The sequence below is a fragment of the Ascidia mentula genome, chromosome 4 (genome assembly GCF_947561715.1).
Source record: "Ascidia mentula chromosome 4, kaAscMent1.1, whole genome shotgun sequence".
NCBI classification, from domain to species: Eukaryota; Metazoa; Chordata; class Ascidiacea; order Phlebobranchia; family Ascidiidae; genus Ascidia; species Ascidia mentula.
Window position 1 is genome coordinate 17537560 of NC_138569.1, and position 17465 is coordinate 17555024.

General features: G+C 38.7%; 4 protein-coding genes across 5 annotated transcripts; 3 read left to right on the top strand and 1 right to left on the bottom strand.

Annotated features, from left to right (window-relative positions):
• The first annotated feature begins 6051 nt into the window (after positions 1-6051).
• LOC145897385 (structural maintenance of chromosomes protein 6-like) lies at positions 6052-9481 on the top strand. The gene has a single exon (XM_082985652.1). The coding sequence runs from the start codon at positions 6071-6073 to the stop codon at positions 9269-9271; it is 3201 nt and encodes a 1066-aa protein (XP_082841778.1). The 5' UTR covers positions 6052-6070; the 3' UTR covers positions 9272-9481.
• On the top strand, positions 9478-10298 carry LOC145897388 (EF-hand calcium-binding domain-containing protein 11-like). Its single transcript, XM_082985657.1, has 2 exons — positions 9478-9586; positions 9817-10298. Exon 2 carries the CDS (start codon positions 9842-9844, stop codon positions 10286-10288), a length of 447 nt encoding a protein of 148 aa, XP_082841783.1. The 5' UTR covers positions 9478-9586; positions 9817-9841; the 3' UTR covers positions 10289-10298.
• Positions 10299-10565: 267 nt separating this feature from the next.
• On the top strand, positions 10566-12918 carry LOC145897387 (UPF0764 protein C16orf89 homolog). 2 transcript variants are annotated; one of them, XM_082985655.1, is made up of 8 exons: positions 10566-10793; positions 11057-11207; positions 11265-11374; positions 11547-11710; positions 11764-11926; positions 12118-12280; positions 12343-12389; positions 12457-12918. In XM_082985655.1, the coding sequence occupies exons 1-8, from the start codon at positions 10571-10573 to the stop codon at positions 12735-12737; spliced, it is 1302 nt and encodes a 433-aa protein (XP_082841781.1). In that variant the 5' UTR covers positions 10566-10570; the 3' UTR covers positions 12738-12918. The 2 variants fall into 2 exon arrangements, with proteins under 2 accessions (XP_082841781.1, XP_082841782.1); XM_082985656.1 differs by having other exon boundaries at positions 12446-12703.
• An 8-nt stretch (positions 12919-12926) lies between these two features.
• LOC145897386 (putative FERM domain-containing protein FRMD8P1) lies at positions 12927-16925 on the bottom strand. Its single transcript, XM_082985654.1, has 10 exons — positions 16651-16925; positions 16486-16587; positions 15765-15884; positions 15601-15700; positions 15323-15499; positions 14989-15124; positions 14708-14863; positions 14543-14645; positions 14339-14464; positions 12927-13382 (listed from the first exon to the last, which is right to left on the bottom strand). The coding sequence occupies exons 1-10, from the start codon at positions 16817-16819 to the stop codon at positions 13240-13242; spliced, it is 1332 nt and encodes a 443-aa protein (XP_082841780.1). The 5' UTR covers positions 16820-16925; the 3' UTR covers positions 12927-13239.
• Positions 16926-17465: the final 540 nt, after the last annotated feature.

The window sequence follows — 17465 nt, forward strand, 5'->3', positions numbered from 1 at the left end:
AGTCGGCAGCGATAGGACAATAAAAGACAAAGCGAACGGTGCGCAAAAAGAAGCATCGGACAACTTGAAACCGTAACTGGCCGGCCGTTGGGTGTTTCGCAACCTGGGGCGGCGTGTCGCTCCAATGCCATGCACATTTGGAAGTTCACAACACCCGCTTACTATTACAAGCAGAGCGCTTTTTCCGTGGGCAGGGCCCTCATCCTGAGACCGACAAGGAATGTATCGATGTACGTAAATGCAGATTTCCGACTACGTAGCCGCAAGCGAAAAACAATAAACTCGAGTCGGCTTAACAAAACATTCGACCACCTCAGCCGTGTGATACAACCGCGGGCGCGTTTCCTCAAAATTGGTAATTAGGCTAATCGCCGCAGTCAATCAGCGTTCCCCAGCTCCGACATCCCGTTCTTGAAGCAACAACGTTGCCGTCTCGTCGACTTATTCAAAAGCACGTAAAGCGCGAACACTCGACAACAACGCGATTTAAGCAAATAAGCATGCTGTTTGAAACGGACAGGGGAGCGACAGTTGCACTGAAAACGAGAAGATGACTATTAAAATAAGGAGCCAAAACGGCGAGTTAATAATTGACAGTTGGAAAGATTCCTTGGGCATGGCAAATACGTGCACCAGGGCCCGGCATTCCACCAACATAGAAAGTACATAATTATTATAACGTGAAAAACAAACAATTCGGCGCGGGCCCCACAATGACTAGCGTATTTAAACAGCGCAAGTCAAACACAGCCCCGGGAGAGATGGCAACACATAAATAACTAACGGCAGTCGGGTAGGTGTGCAGTGACAACCTCTTCAAACAAGACTATGCGAGTTTCGCACGAAAGGACAAACTGGTGACGAATACCGGTTCAAACTCTGCTTCACCTTTTGTGAACAATAAGACGAAGATTTTCTAATGTATGGATAAGAAGTAAAATTGAGCATGAGGTACGGTGTTACGTGCCGCGTTAATATGCCGCTTATTGATGAGAGGATTGCTAAATTCGTAGACACACGCGTTCTGCACATGTTTCAACTTTACATATGTCACACTGTTCGTAAGTGTATATTTTCACACAATAAAAATAAAAACCTGCAGAACACATTGTGTTGGGTTTTTCACGGGGGTTGATGAAAAAATTTACAATCTGAATTTGTGACGGTAAATCGAAATACCCTCCAGTTGCAGATATATTTTTTTGCTTGTTACTAAGCAATAAATGGCAATTAATGCAAAACCAAACAACAAATATACACGCGCCTGACTCGAAGCCGTGATTGAAATCCCAACAAATAACTACCGTTTAAGTATTGGCAAAGGTGCCACAGGTTTGTGCTTGCGTTACAGGGAACCATGCGTACAGGAAAGCAAGAACGACGACGAATCCCTCGAGAATTATATCAGCGCAAAAATCAATAGCAATGTAAAGAAAGCTTAGAAATTTGTGTTGCATAAAACATTAGGTCTTCGGCTCAATGTATTTACTCCGCACAACACAACAAGCGCAGCGCGATATCGGCAAGCGAAAAGCTTTACGAACAATAGAAACTTAACACTAGCCTAAATATCACTCAGACACAATATTACGCGTCTGGCGGTAGTTATGGCTTTAAAAAATCGCTCCACAGCCAACCTGGCGATTTAGCGCTTCAATAAACAGCGCCTGCGAACCGATTTGTATCATCAAACCACAGCCATCTATCTCACAGACGAGTAAAGCGAGTGGCTAATTGATATCTCTACGATAAACGTTGTAAACGTCTGCACGCGCCTGCGATGACAAATTGTAACGGCGATGCGGCTTTTTGCTTCGTGCTAGAGAGTGGTCGTACTCCACACTCGTGATGCGCCAACTGCTCGTCTGCGGAGAACAGATTTGATTGACGGCGTCAATCACCTGCTCGATACTTATGGCAGCCTGAACGAGTCCGTCGGCACATGATCGCGGCCTGTCAAGTCGGCAAACTGCATAAGTTCTTCCACTTTGAGGCGACATTGTCAGTCAGCACCTAACTAAGAGGCGTGCCTGACCGTAAACGCAACATTCTAGCGATGCAAGCGTGTTTCCAACACCAGTTAAACCATTAAGCACCGCCGCCGACGCGTCTTGCTAACTGGACGGCAACACGGTCGCTTTCTTTCCTTTTTCGCGACCGTACAATCGAACACAAAACGGCATACGCACGTTGAAACGACACAAACTTACATAGCGCGAAATCCGCTCCGTGTCGAAGCAAGCGACGCGTGACGTTGGAGAAGACCCGTCGGGCGCGCTGTTGCGAGAAGGCGAAAAATCTTTGTTAATAACGAGTCGTGAGCGATGTCAGTCGAGCGTGAACGGTTAGTAAACCTAGGGCGGGAGCGGAGGATGGTTGTAATCGAAAGAATGAAGTCGAGAACAAATGCGAGGGGCGACGAGTCCGAGAAACTTCGCCGCCGCAAGTGGAGAAGGCCTGCGCTTCGGCTGCGAAAAAGTCGTGTGACCATAATATTCCAAGTCATCGACAATGGGAGATCGAGAGGCGCGCGCGCCGGAGCCGCACACACAACGCACAGGAGAGTGGTGAGAATTGAGGAAACAAGTCGACGGTTCGCCCACTCGCAGCCGAAAACAATCAATGCCACAAGAGAGCGCGACTCACTCGCTATCTTGATTAAACCAAGCGGCCAAAGAAGGGGGAGAGAAAACGAGCACACGGCACTTCGACAATTTTTGAAGATGCGCGACGGGTTACGGCGAGGAGCTCGCTCGCTGCTGGCGCGGCCTTTTTTGTCAACGCGTTGATGCGGGGCAGCAGTCGCACAGGTTTTGTTGACTGTTGCGCTCCCCCAAACACCTCCACTCAAAGCACACTTTCGTTTTTTCCTCAGCTTCCAGCGCGCAATGGGGCAAGAAGCTGTGTATCATTCCCACAAACGTTTCAGGCCTGAAGAGGAGCCGAACTCGTGAAAGACGACACGGACCGCGCTTTTGTGCTCGCTAACCGCTTGCAAAAGGCGGATAATTATAACCGCCGGTCTTATATTTCGCCCTTGTAAGGAGTTATTCCTATTCGGCGCCTCTTTACCCAAGGTGAGACCTGAGCGTAAAACCAAAGCGCCGAGGACAAACTATTGCCGGTGGTGGAAGTAGGGAGAGCGATTGAAATGTGGCCAACAACGTGCTTGGCTGCATGTTTTACATTCCCGGTTCTGTATCTTTAGGACAACAATCCAATAACCACTGCACGTAGCCCCAAGCTACGCAGAACGCACGCGTCGGCCCTTCGACAGCCGCTGGCAGCAGCGATCGCGGCGCGGTTCAAGTTGATTTGAAAGAGAATCAGAACCACATGATGACGATTCTGCGAAAAGTGCAATGTAGCAAGGCCGCCCCGTGCGGCAGCATTATCAAGTTGCATTTCTTGTCTTTGCATTTACTGAGGGTATTAAAAAAATTAACCACCGACAGCACCACCACTACTACTACTACCTCCAACTATTTGGCGCAGGAGAACCCATACGGATACCCATCGCAAAATCTAATGACGCGGTACCACAATGGGATAATCATTAAGGTGTAAATACAGAAGATATTTGAAACAACTTTCTCTGAATTCCCTATTGGATACTACAAAATTTGAGAAAATTATGGAATTTAGGTTAATTATATTTTTTTCATAACAAACCAAACCAAGATAAATAGTAATAAGTCTGCTTTAGTTTCAGACCCTTTCGGAAAACACACATAAACAAGCTAAATTTTGAATGTACACAGCTACCTGTATGCTAAAGCCCAACCAATCAATATTAATTTACTTATGCAAGCCATGCAACTGAACATTTAAATGATGCCATCATTGTGGCGATTAATAATTCATTGCAACATTTACGCAATTCGGTTGCCTCAAAATTTCTTGCCATTGCCCCCAAAAGTACGTGACAGTCAAAATAATGTTAAGTTTGCACAAAAAGGATTTGAAATGCATAAATAGTCTTAACAATTGTAATCTATACAAAACTAGCATGGCCTTAACAGATACATTTATATAGGCATATACATTGCTGGGCTTAAATAATTTACACTAAAACCCAACCATTATCAGAATGTTGCATCATATAATAATAGTGACTGCCGATTAACCGTTTTATATGAATACAGAACATATTTACAGTCGGTGTCTGAAGTCAACTGAAAGGAATTCAAGTTGGTCACAGTCCATAAAGCATGACCAGACATGGGTTAGCAAACGACTCTGCAAAATGGCAAAGAAAGAATGGGCATGTTTAAATATTTAGCCATAAAAATATGCACCAGCAATACTAGTGTCATATAGTAATGCTTTTGACAAAAAATCAGGACTTTCATTTTGTTAAACATGGCAAAATTGGCAAAACTGTCTTATATAAACAAACGCTCACAAATACATCACATAGTAGAAATTACTTACTGTTTAAGTTCTTGTTTTATTTTTTTTAGCATTTAATTTGCCAAAGATTAAAAGTGAACATTTAATGATGAAAGTCCTTGAAACTTTGAACAAAGGATTTACTAGGATAGAACTGCCATTTTAATGACATAAACAATTTAGCAAAGGCATCCACAAACCATTTCATGCAAAATTTTTATTTAATTGCAAAACAGGTGATAAAAAGCAACATGAAAATTTTTGAATGTAATTTGTATAATTTGTACCATTTCATGAGCATGAAATTGGCAATAGTAAATCAAGTGCCCGTACTCTCCTTTTTATTCATAAACTTGCAAAATGTTTTAACTTAAAAAATCAATTACTTTCTGTATGTTTATGTATATATTCTTTTAGCAGGAAGATATTTTTGATTAGTAACTTAAAATCAAATTACTGAAAACACTATTGGCTATCGCCACCACACAAAAGTATTTAATTTAATTATTAACTGGGAAATTTTAGATTGCAACAGTTTTGTTTCTGATGCTGCCAAAATATTTTATCACAGCAATATTTATTTTGAGTAGGCCTACCTTAAATCTGGAAATCCACAAAAAATTAAGGCCCATTGTTTTAGGCCAATATCAAAACTTAAGCAAACCATCTGTTTGAATTGTAATTTAAATTACCTTCATAGTTAGATACATATCATACAAACAACATAACGCAATCGGTGCATCTTGCAACATCATCATGAAAAAACGTTTATAGTTAGAGTTATCGGTATATGCTCTTGAAAAAACGTCCATTGTCAAAAATGTTAACTTCAAAACCATACTTTGCCTCACAAAGGTACGCATCACGTTGTCCTATCAAAACAACAATAACAAATAGATTAACGACGCAACCAGCTAAACCACGACACGACGCAACAAGCAAAACTAAACTACACTGAATCTGGATTATTCAAGCAAAGATGCTGGAAGCAAACTTCACTAAAGGCACACTGCATCTAGTGGTGTACTTGTCTTAAATATATTTGTCGCGAGGTAGCAATACAGAAACAAATATTTTTGCAAATTGTTTAGCAAAATCCTTGCATGAAATAAGCATAAAACAAAAGAATTGGGACATGACATTCTAAATGAAGAAACTTCAGGACACCTTGTTTTTTCTCCACTGCATACTTCTTTACTGCGTTTGAATAAACAAAAAAACAATTCTTTTTCTACCTGAAACCGCTGAAACGGATGACTGACGTTTCCAATTGATTTTGTCAAAACTCAAAAATTAATATTATAGCGTTAACGCGGGAAGTTAGTAATTTACCATTGAAATACCATTTTCGAAGATTGCAAGCGTTACGTTGCATGCAAATAGTTTTGCATTTGACTGCAAAACTATCGCGGGTGTTACGTATGCTATTATCGTGTGCATCAGTGTATTGGGATGGCAAAATCGGAAATGTGTAAAAATGGTGACTGTTTGTGTTTCATAAATTATACTTTTGTTCTACATGACATTGCCAATTTAATTAGCATGGTATGATTTTGGTTGAAGTAGGGTGTTTGTTTCAACACCCTTGGTGCAGAAGACCTGTGTATTTCATTGAGTTACTGTTTTTAACTTACATTGTATAAATCCTCAGGACTAAATTAGACAAAAAAAATTTTAAATGGCTTCTAAGCGAAAATCTTCACTTACACTTGCTGCTTCATCACCTAAAAAGCGCATGCATAAAAATTTGCCCAAGGCCTGGGGCGTAGTTGAAAGCATATCTTTAAAAAACTTTATGTGCCATAGTCGTTTGACACTTCGCTTTACAAGCACAGTTAACTTTGTTGTTGGACATAATGGCAGTGGAAAAAGTGCTGTCTTGACAGCCCTTATCATTGGACTTGGTGGCAAGGCAAGTAGCACAAGTCGTGGAAATTCCCTTAAGACATTTATCAGGACTGGAAGTAGTGCAGCAACTATTGAAATCACATTACGAAACAATGGGGATGATCCTGTAAAACCTGAAATTTATGGAAGCAAGATTATTGTCGAACGAAGAATAACTTCTGACGGACAGTCTGCATATAAACTAAAGAATGAAAACAGCAAGGTAGTTTCACAGAAAAAGGAGGACTTGCTGACGGTACTGGATGAATTAAACCTTCATGTTGACAACCCTTTGACATGCTTAAACCAGGAAATGAGCAAAAATTTTCTACACTCCAAGAATGAAACTGACAAGTACAAGTTTTTTCTGAAGTCCACGCAGCTTGAACAAATGAGTCGTGACTATCGATTCATCAAAGAGCAGAAAACCATTATTCACGATGTACTAAAAAGAAAGGAAAAGATCATGCCGGAGCTTGAAAAAGAGGTTCTTGAGAAAGAGCAGCGGTTTAAGGACTTGGCTACACTACAGGAGCTCAAACACAAAGTAGGTGATCTCAAATCTGAACTAGCATGGGCCCATGTAGTGCAGTTGGAACACAACATAAAACCACGCAAGCGGGAGCTGGAGCGGGAAAATTTGAAAACACCCAAATATGATGCAGCTTTAGAGAGATGCTTAGAAAAAGAAACACTGGCACAGAAAAAATTTGATGAGTTACAAAAAAAGGTCAAAGACTATCAACACCAAGTTAAGTCTCTGGAACCCCAAAAAGTTGAAGCAAAACAAAGCTATGACCAAGTGAAGGGAAATGCTGGCAGACTGAAAAATGCATTGAGCAGAACAATGAGGCAGAAGAGGGAGACTATGAGGGACAGGCAAGAGCTGATGAAGCGAATAGAAGAGTTGACAAAAAATGCAAAAACAGATATTGAAGACGAAAAAAGAAAACGAGAAGAAACATTTGCACATTTGCAAGAACAACATAGATCACTTTCTGCTCAACTTAAAAATGTTACTCATCAAATAGAGCAATTTGCCCTTGCTGCACAACATGGAAAACAACAGAGCCATCAGTGCAAGCAGGAAGAGTCTGACTTAATGCAGCAGCAGCGAAAAGTTAATCAAGTAATTCAAAGCTTGTCTGGGGGAAGAAAGGACCGATTGAAGTTGTTTGGTTCAAAGATGCCAGAATTTGTTAAAAGGATCGAAGATGCTTGGGAACGGAGGCAATTTAAAAAGAAACCTCGTGGACCACTTGGTGCTTGTTTAGCTATAAAAGATGCCAATTTAGCTGTGCCTGTTGAATGTGCAATCAAAGGCTCAATGCATAGTTTTGTTGTGGATAATCACCAGGATGAGAAAGTTCTAGAAAACCTGAGGAATTCCACATTCACAGATCAAGAACGTTCTCGCATCACGATATACACCATGGCATTTTCCAATCAGGTATATGATGTTTCTGCTGGAAAGGCCCAACACCCAACTTTTCCAACTGTCCTGGACCTTCTTCAAATAGATGACCCAGTGGTTGCCAATTGCCTTATTGATATGACTGCAATTGAATCTATTCTGGTCATCCCCAAAACACAGGACGCTTTAAAAACTATGCAGCACAGTCGCCCTCCAGCAAATTGCAACAAGGCTTTTACAGGCAATGGTGACGAAGTTTTTGTGGATAGATTTTATTCAAATCAAAGAGGAGCTTTGTCTCGTTACTTAAAAGTAAATGTTGACACTGAAATTAAACGTAACCAGGAGTTGCTTGGGCAAATTAAGTCCAAATTACTGAAAACGAAACAAGAATCAGACGTGGCCTACCGTGCGGTAAGGTCAAATGAGCAGGAACTTCAAAGACATGAACGTAGTAAACTGACGACCTCTGAAAAACTAAGAAAGATATCTGCTGAAATTAGAGCTTTAAAAGCAATTGAAGATCCTCAACCATTGGATGTAAAAGATCTTGAAGATGAAGTTGCCAACTACACTCAGCAGATAGATTCTCTAGATGCAGTCATTTCTCAGCAAACCCAGGAAAGTGAAAGTGTCAACCAACAAGTCAACGAGAAAAAGAAGGCTTGGGATCAAGTGTTTGGGAACATCAAAAGCATTGGAGACAATGCAGAGGAGCTCACAGAAAAGATTAATATTGCTTCGAATGACCTTGAAACTGCGAAGGCAGAAAAAGTGCATTTTAAAGATAGGAAGAAAAAGCACCTGGCTAGTGTGGATCAACTTAACTCCGCTGTTAATTCTGCTTTGAAGAAAATTGAAGAAGAGACTAAAAAGGCCATGGAGATATGTGCAGAGCGTATTAGCACAAGACGCACACCAAACAACCTGGAAAATGAAATTAATCAAATAATTCGTAGAATAAACCACGAAGAGTCAAACCACGGAGACCATGAGGCAATTGTCAGAGAATATCATGAGGTTGGAGAGAAATTTAAGGAGATAAAAAAGAACATTCGGTGGTCCAAAAAGTTTTTGGTGAGCATTGACAAGTATCTACAAGAACGTAACATAGCGTTTTGCCATTTACGCTCACTTATTGCCATGCGCTGCACCTTGGATTTTGACATTCTCTTGTCACAAAGAGGCTTTAAAGGCAAAATGCAATTTAATCACGACGAACAATTGCTTTACATCTCCGTAAAGCCACATGAGAACACAAACTTGTCCAATGATTTACGTGCTCTCTCTGGTGGGGAGAGGTCCTTCTCCACTGTATGTTATGTACTAGCTTTGTGGCAGGCTATAGAGTCCCCACTTCGTTGCTTGGATGAGTTTGACGTCTTTATGGATATGGCCAACCGCAGAGTTGCAATGGACATGATGGTGGACATGGCATTGATGCAAGAACAGAAACAGTTTATTTTTCTGACTCCCCATGACATCAGCGCCTTACCAAATTCCAAGTCCATTAACGTGTGGAAGATGCCAGATCCGGACAGAGGGCAGGCCCACTTGCCATTTGAGAAAGCAGATTAGTTGATCAAAGTGTTAAAGTGTATTTAAATTCGTTATTCAAGAAAGTGCTATTATACAGTGACTGTATGTACAAGTTCATATTGACTTTTGTTATTGTGTAATTGCATTGTGTACAGAAATTACAATGAGGGATATTTTTGTACTTGCTTCTCAGCATGTTTTCTTCTTCAATCTTCTATTCTTTTCAATGTTATACACATTTGTGTTAAGGTACTTAGGTATGCATAGCTAAGGAATATGTTGTCTGTAAAATTTGTTTGAAACCAAACTTGCATTTGTGATATATTTGTTGCAAGCACTCAACAAACCTTGTAGGTATGTTCCCTAATTACCAAACATATATTACCTGTTGGTTCATATTTAATTATAAATTTATATTAAGAATTACCCTGTCAAGTTTTACCTATAAAGGGACTATCACATACCAGCAAATCATTAAAAAATAAGTTTTTTTTGTGCTACATAGTGTGCTTAATTTAGTTTAAACTTGTTGCAAATGTGGGGTGTTTTCTTGTAGCAAGGAAAACAAGTGTGTTTTCTTTCAGAATCTGCCAACGTTGAAACACAGACATGGGGGCAACAGTTGATTTAGAAAAAGTGTTCCGCATGTGTGATGAAACTCAGAAAGGATATCTAAACAATGAGGACATAAAAGTGGCTGTGTTGTATTTGTTTGGATATAAACCTTTAAAATATGAAGTGACCCAACTTATGGCAAGTGAACGGTCCTTTTCACAACAGCAAGGAATGAAACTGGATACTTTTCGGCGCCTGATGAAAGCCAAGATTGAGACTACAGATGACGATCAACAAATCAGGGAAAAGTTTAAAATGTTTGATGTTAAATACCAGGGTTATTTAACCTTGGATGATGTGAAGCAGGCATTTAAACTAGTTGCTCCGCACATATCAGATGCAACTGTTAGTTCCTGTTATAAAGCCATTTGCAGTGATAAATGTGGAAAACTCAGTTACCACAATTTCCAACTTGCTATGAAAAGTAGACAAGGGGTTTGAATATTAGCAGAGGTGTATTTTCTACACTGTATTTGTATATGTAAGTTGCTTTGTTTGCACTGTATCACTTTCAAAGCATTTTTCTATTTCTGAATGAAGTTTGTGGAAAAGTGCTGTTTTTTTTAGAAAAATTATAGAAGTATATTGCTGTCCTGCAATGAAGTTTTTTGAAGAAGAAGATTATTTTTATGCAATTAAAAATTACTGTGTGCTTCATTTTTACAACAAACTTTTTGTTCAGCTGTCCACATATTAATGATGATTTTTTAAACTTAGCGTACTATGACACATTTTTCTATAAATACATTGTTTTTTACCCTGTACCTCTGTGCATCATTCGTTGTGGCGGAAAGTCCTCAGCAATCCTCTGTTGATTATGAAAGAAGGAAAGCTCTGCTAGTCCCCGAAAACACAATACAAGCACTTGAAAACATACTACAATATTTCACCAAAATAATACACAATGCCACAGTGGACTTTGCATTTGGGATTCGTGTGGTTGAAGGTAAAATAGATTGTGCTCCATCCCTTAAACTAAAGACTATACATTGGTTTGTCCAACAAGTGCTACCACTTTCATGTCAGTTAAAACAATCCTCTGCATAATTGGTGCGTTGTTGACAGGACTGGTGATCAAATATATTTTGTTTTTTTTTAAATAATATGTTTATTTCAGTCATTAAACATTTGTTTATTATTAAATAAAAATACATAATATACCTTTTTCGGACCTATGAATTTCATTTTACATTGCATCTCTATCAAAAGGTGAAGTCCGAAGAATATTAACTATGGCTGATAGAGGACTATCAACACTACAGTCGGACCAACTACTTTACGATAGATTAACCACTCTACACAAGACTTCAAAGAAAGCTGTGGATGAATCAATTCAACACCTGAAAGCCGCCAACGGACTGTAACACCTCACACCATTATTATATGTTTATTGGAAGGCTGATTTCTTACTTTTTAGATACTTCGAGAAGACAGGGTTCCTGATTAACGACCCATGGATGCCGTACCAAGTTCCACCCCAACTAACAGAGCGGAATAACATTGCAGTGTTTCCAGATCGATTTCAAGGTAAAAGATGATTTGTCATTTGAAATCAGACATTTTCACAACTTTCCTGTCACATAACACAAGGTTCTTATTTAATAGCACTGAACGTATATAAATTTGAAACTTTTCTTTATTCTTTAACATTAAGCTAATGTTTGCCTACAATTTGCAAACCTCTTTTGTGTGTCACCAGCTGAACTGCAAGAAGAGGAAAGTGATGAGTGCATGAATGCTATCACTGGTCAGAAAAATTATCAGAAATGCACTTTGGAAAACTGCTGGAAGCTCATGACAAAACCAGGCTCCAGTCTGTATACCACAACTCATCAAATTTTGTGGTTGTTGCTTGGAAGCAAGGTAGATAATTTCATATTAAAATATCCTATTCTATCTGACATACGTGTTTAAAGGCAGGGTGTGGCCAAGTTCTCAACCAAGCTGCAATGGATGATGGACATAAAAATGGCATGGTGGACATTCTTAAGCAGAAATGTGCCAGTGTTGTAATTGAAATGGAAGCTTTGTCCATGGATGGGGTGCAAAGTGTAGCCCAAGATATCTTTCTTGAACAAGGTTTAACTCGTTCTTCCTCAAAATATTCCATTGGATTGTTGTGTTTGTTAATATTAAAATTAGGAGCTATGATTTTGTGCATGTGACAGGGGTAACCTATAAACTGAATTGTTAAAAATGAAAAAGACATCAACATAAATGTTGAAAAATAGTTTTTTTAATGCCACCTATGACAAATGCTTTTTTATCAGGGTTTGTATGTGGAAGTATTGGATTTATGGATGCTGTAAGGCCTGAATGGTTGGTAGATGCATTAAAGTGGCAGGGCCCAACTTTGGGTTGTTTGGGTTCACCAGATGATGGCAACCCCGAAGACATGTTTAAAGAACTTCAATTCTGGATCAACATAAAAAAGTATGGATGCTGTTTGTGGTTTTGTGATATCAGCTTTAAATTGTGCTTTTTGTCTCACACAGGAATGAGTGGAAATCTAGAAAGCTGCATTTTGACACCACTTTAAAAGGTGCATACTTAACTGTGAAGAACCTCTTCCACCTAAATAAAAAGTAATACAACTAGTTGTCTTACAGATGGTTGCAGTACCCACAAAACTGCCGTTGCAGCAACATTTTTTGCTACTTACCTACGCCTGTTTTTTCATCCTGCCTACAAAGAGCACATGTTAGATCCTTACATTGGAATTGATCATCAACAGAAACAGCTTCTCACAGCAACTCTATTGCAAGTTTTTTTCACTGCTGCTATGTTCTGTACCTGTGTAGTGTTTCGTAAAAAGGTTTTACTGGTTTTTAACTATGTTGCACTTAAAATGTATTCTAGAAAACAAGATCAAAGTTTTTCAGTTGTATGAAGCCATCAGGTTTTCACATATTTTACTGTGTTTTTTTTTGTGAAACAGAATTTATGTTGTGTAGTAATGCTGTTAAAAGTGAATGTTTTACTTGTATTGCTGCGGAAAACTTGAGATTAGGTTGTTTGAGTGCAATGACCTCTATGTTGTGTATGTTCCTTGCCAAAGAATAAAAACAACTTTTTCAAAAGCAATATTTCTGTTTTTATTACATACAACCAACCACAAAAACTTATTTTGCATGAAACAAACATATGATATAGCAGTACTTGATTGGCATTATCACATACAAAACAATAAGTGCAAAAAATTGAAAGCAAGGAAAAGTGCATGACTTCTGTTGTAAAATAAACGTCTGATCAAGCACCATTTTGGTTATGGTAGGGAGTTAGTTCCTAAAAACACAACCATGGAATGCTGGTAAACAAATGGCAAAACTTTTCGTGGAGAACAGCAATGTCCCACTGCAGTGTCCTTATCAGGTTAAGATATCTTTTCCACTTTACAAAAGTTCATATCTTTCTTCTTTGGAATAAGTTGTTTGAACTTTCTGCGGACCACCAAGTATTTTTAAAAATCCACGTTTATTAGATGTGCCAGGTTTGGGCTGGGAAGATGTTGGACTTGCAGCAGAATCTGAATTCTCTGCAACAAACAAACAACAGATAAAACACAAATTCTCAGTTTGGTTCTTTTGTTGAGTTGAGTCAGTGCCATGCACACATTTACATGAGATTCAAACCACCACGTAAACGAGTTCCTGTGCAGCATTCTTCAAAATATTATTACTTTACAACAGAAAACCTGTTAGTCAGACGACGGGCCTGTAACCAATATATTAGGCCATGCAACCTTCACTTTTTTAGGACAATACTCTGCTGCATCAATAGTAATTTACTGCCACTGTAAACTGCCAGCAAACCAGTGGTTTTTCAGCTATTGATGTGGCAAGTACAAGGGCCGCATGTTTATTTTAATGTAAATTGTTTTCTCCATGCCACCCCTGGATGTAATAATGTCACCACAAAACATGTCTTACCTTGGCAGCTTGCTTAGGGTGGGCTGGCTGTTAGATAAAAGCAAATTAAAGCGCAAATGTTGCTTATAATGTGGAGATGTGATGTGACAGTTAGTGAAGCTAGTTTGTCTGTGTAAATTGTTCAAGAACAAATGATTCAAACTTGTACAGACGTCAACTTTATATTTTAGAATACCATTTTTAGAAACAGATTTACAGCCTAGAGACTATTTAGTGTTGTTTACAACCTTATTTCAACTTAAATGTGGTTCATAAGTTGTAGAAGTCACTGTATTGGACACAAATGCATCTATGCCAGGTCTGATTTTGTAATAACTATGTGGATTGTTAATGCGGTAGGTCTTCAAGATATAACTACACAAAATTGGTGTTTAATGTATTGATAAGGAGGTAAGATAATACAATGTTCTGACATTTACATGATGCGTGAAACAAAAATAATATACAATTTTACCTAGAACAATATTTACACAAGAAAAATCAGCAATGGTGTAGTTGCCCAAATGAAATTTAACTGTAAGCGAAAGGATCTACAAAAAGCATTTTGTGCAGTATAACTTACCTGGCTCAACAAATTTAGTCAAATTAAGTTTCTCTGGTCTGCTGCATGTCACTGAGTTTTGCCTTTCAACGAGTGGTCTTACCCTAGTGGTGCCAAGAGCAGAAATATTGGCCTGGGATGAATTGCCTGTTGCATAAACACAACATTAGGTGTTGCCATGCTGGTAATGAATATGGAGATTTCATTGTGGTAATTACTACATACTGCTTTTAGAGTTGTCCTCTGGTGTCATTGCCTCATTTTTTTGCAGTTCTTTATCATTTTTCATGGCAATACATGTTTCGATCATTGAATTCATCATTGGGGTCTAAGAAAACAGCAACAGATGTTAAACACCAAACAACATTGATAAGAAATAAATGTTGGTACCTCTTTGGACATGATCTGCAAGAGCTGAGTTTCGTTGGAACGTGCATTGTCAAACTCCAGAAATAGACTGGGTATTTGCTCCTCTTCGACATTCTCTGACACACCTTCCGTCACTTCCCAGTTAAACTCATTGTAGAGCAGTCCAATCAACACATGCTGCCAAGTTAAAATATGTTTAGACAAAGCTTGTAAATGAGATAAAAAACAAAGGCTGTGGCAGAGGCATGTAACAGAATCAACAAATAACATGATCTTTTTTGACCCCAAACTGATTTACTTACTTTTTTATGAATATCAATGACCCACAGGCCTGAGGTGTTGATTGCCACCCGAACGGGAATTTGTAGTTGAGCCCCAAACCATGTGGCCAATGTGCTGTTGTGTGCCCTTTCAACCATACCGTGGAACATAACACTCCTGTTGTAATGCACAAAACAACATTGAACTATTTTTAGTATGGTACATACTTTTGAAAATAGTATGCATGTTTTGTTATTCCTAAGCTAAACTGTTATGAACCCAACGAAAAAACTTATGTCAACAACCTATGGAGTTTGTAGAATTTGTTTGAATTGACAACATTAATGCAGAAGCAAACGACCAACACAGACATACCCATAATATGGCAACTGCCAGCAAATCTTCATAAATTCTAATGTTGGGCGGACTGATTGTTCTTGGGAGACCTTCTTTGCACATTTAATGATTCGATCTTCTATGGACTGCTGACGACTTAGGAAATGTCTTTTCTGCTTAGCCATATGTTCTGGTACCAGACTTGGAAGATTTTCCCTAATTATAAAAACGTGACATGTTGTTGTATGAAAAGCTTGTGCTTGTTAGTCATGACCACCAATTCTTTTCACACAACAATACATTCTTTTTGTTTTTACCTGACTGTCTTTTGCAATTCTTGTTCAGGTGTTTCAGACACACTTAAGCAAAGGAGAGCACCAAGTTGTTCAACATCCTCAGTGTCACAAGGATAAATTCCTGGTACAACAAATAAAATGTATTTGTGGTGAGCTGGTTTGGTTTGCTTATTGTTCATCCAAACCTTGCTGAATGTTGTACTTCGCCTCCAGTAGCAACACTTCAAGGATTGACTCGTCAGTTATCAACATTTCTTCTTCTTTTGTAAGAAAAGCATTTCGCCGGAAAAGTAAAGCAGGCTCATCTTAATTAGAAAATGCATTTGTAGTGGTAATATATACCAATATGCTTGGGTACAAAAACAGGGAGTGAAGTAATTTGAACAAGAAAGCCAATGCTAGTATTCTACACACGCTGTGTTCATCATCAGTGCTAACTATAATTAATGAGTTGAATCAAGGCGTATATTGGTATATATACATACAACTTAACAGCTAAACTTTTAATTTAACAAACAACAGCCACATTAATTTATGGATGCCCAGTGAGGAAGGAAGCGATCATTCAGAAGGAAGCAAACAACATTTATGCAAAAGCATGAATCATGTTTAAGCGGCAGGCCAATGCAGATATCTTTGTGCTATTCACCTTCCTTCTATCCTCATTAAAAGACACAAAAGTTTTCACATTATACACTGATAAACAGCAAGCACATTTTGTGTTGGGAGTTATCTTTTAAAGGGGGCCAATACATCACACACATACATTTACATCTTAATTCTCCTACTAAAGGCATATAAGTTCAGTATTTTCGGCCAACAAATCTTTACACTTTAATGCGAATTTAACATCATATCACATATAACTTGTGTTTATCACTCTTATATATAGTGTTAGCTTCTCACCGTGGGCCTTTTCAAGATCGCTGGCCATACAAAAGCGATCTATAAACATTGGCCATTGTTTTACCATTCGAAACGGAATGTGCTGTGGTTTCAGTTGTACATCTGCAGATAAATGTACAATGGTTAATTCTGCTGTTTGATTATCACAGCGACATTCACACCCACCTAGCAATGGTGATTTTAACCAAAGGGAAAAACACTTTTTCGCCAACTGATCTGGCAGTTTCAGAGTTGCAATCATGATCTGTAGAAGCTGGGATGCTGGTGTAGTTTTCCCATTGGGAAGTGTAAATTGATGCCCTGTGTTGTCTGACAAATATATCACTACATCCATCTTTCAAAAAGGTAGTTAAACACAAACCACCAAAGATTAACTAGATCCTGAATTTGGTTTTAGCTTAAATTGATTTGGGAGCCAACTTGATTTGTCCGTTCATTTTGCTCCTATAAAACAAAAAATATGTGTAACAACTAGTATGTTTACACTAGAATTCACATTTGATACAGAATTACTTTGATGCGTTACATATCCGAACACTGTGATTTTCAGAGTATAATGTATATAGTTAAGCTCTGAAAACCAAACCTATCTCACACGTCACTAAAGAAGATAGGTCAACAACAAACACACAGACATAAAGAAAGGTTCAATTGTAAGTGTAACTCTCGCACTCTCAGCTGTTTTGTCATGGTTGGCATCGCACAGTGCGCGAAAAAGGTCAGTACGACTAAAGATACCATAAGGCATAAACTGAAACAATCAATGCAAATTACAGTTTTGACTGATAACTCTCTGGTTTTATTCCCTGTTCAAACAAAACGGAACTAGAAGACAAACAAGCCTAATCGTAATCGGTGACAGCGCTTATTCCATGTTTAACTACAGCTAGTCGAGCGTAACGAACACAGTGACAGGCCAGGCCTAAGCAGCAAATTAGTAATCGATACAAGTATCATTGTGCCATAACAAAGCAATGTGT

Coding starts and splice junctions, on each gene's coding strand:
- LOC145897387 (XM_082985655.1), top strand. CDS start 10,571: ATGACACATTTTTCTATAAATACATTGTTTTTTACCCTGTACCTCTGT. Junction 11,711..11,763: donor GGTTGTTGCTTGGAAGCAAG/GTAGATAATTTC, acceptor ACGTGTTTAAAG/GCAGGGTGTGGCCAAGTTCT. Junction 11,927..12,117: donor AGATATCTTTCTTGAACAAG/GTTTAACTCGTT, acceptor CTTTTTTATCAG/GGTTTGTATGTGGAAGTATT.
- LOC145897388 (XM_082985657.1), top strand. CDS start 9,842: ATGGGGGCAACAGTTGATTTAGAAAAAGTGTTCCGCATGTGTGATGAA.
- LOC145897385 (XM_082985652.1), top strand. CDS start 6,071: ATGGCTTCTAAGCGAAAATCTTCACTTACACTTGCTGCTTCATCACCT.
- LOC145897386 (XM_082985654.1), bottom strand. CDS start 16,819: ATGGATGTAGTGATATATTTGTCAGACAACACAGGGCATCAATTTACA. Junction 15,701..15,764: donor GAAGTACAACATTCAGCAAG/GTTTGGATGAAC, acceptor TTGTTGTACCAG/GAATTTATCCTTGTGACACT. Junction 14,864..14,988: donor TCATTGATATTCATAAAAAA/GTAAGTAAATCA, acceptor TTAACTTGGCAG/CATGTGTTGATTGGACTGCT.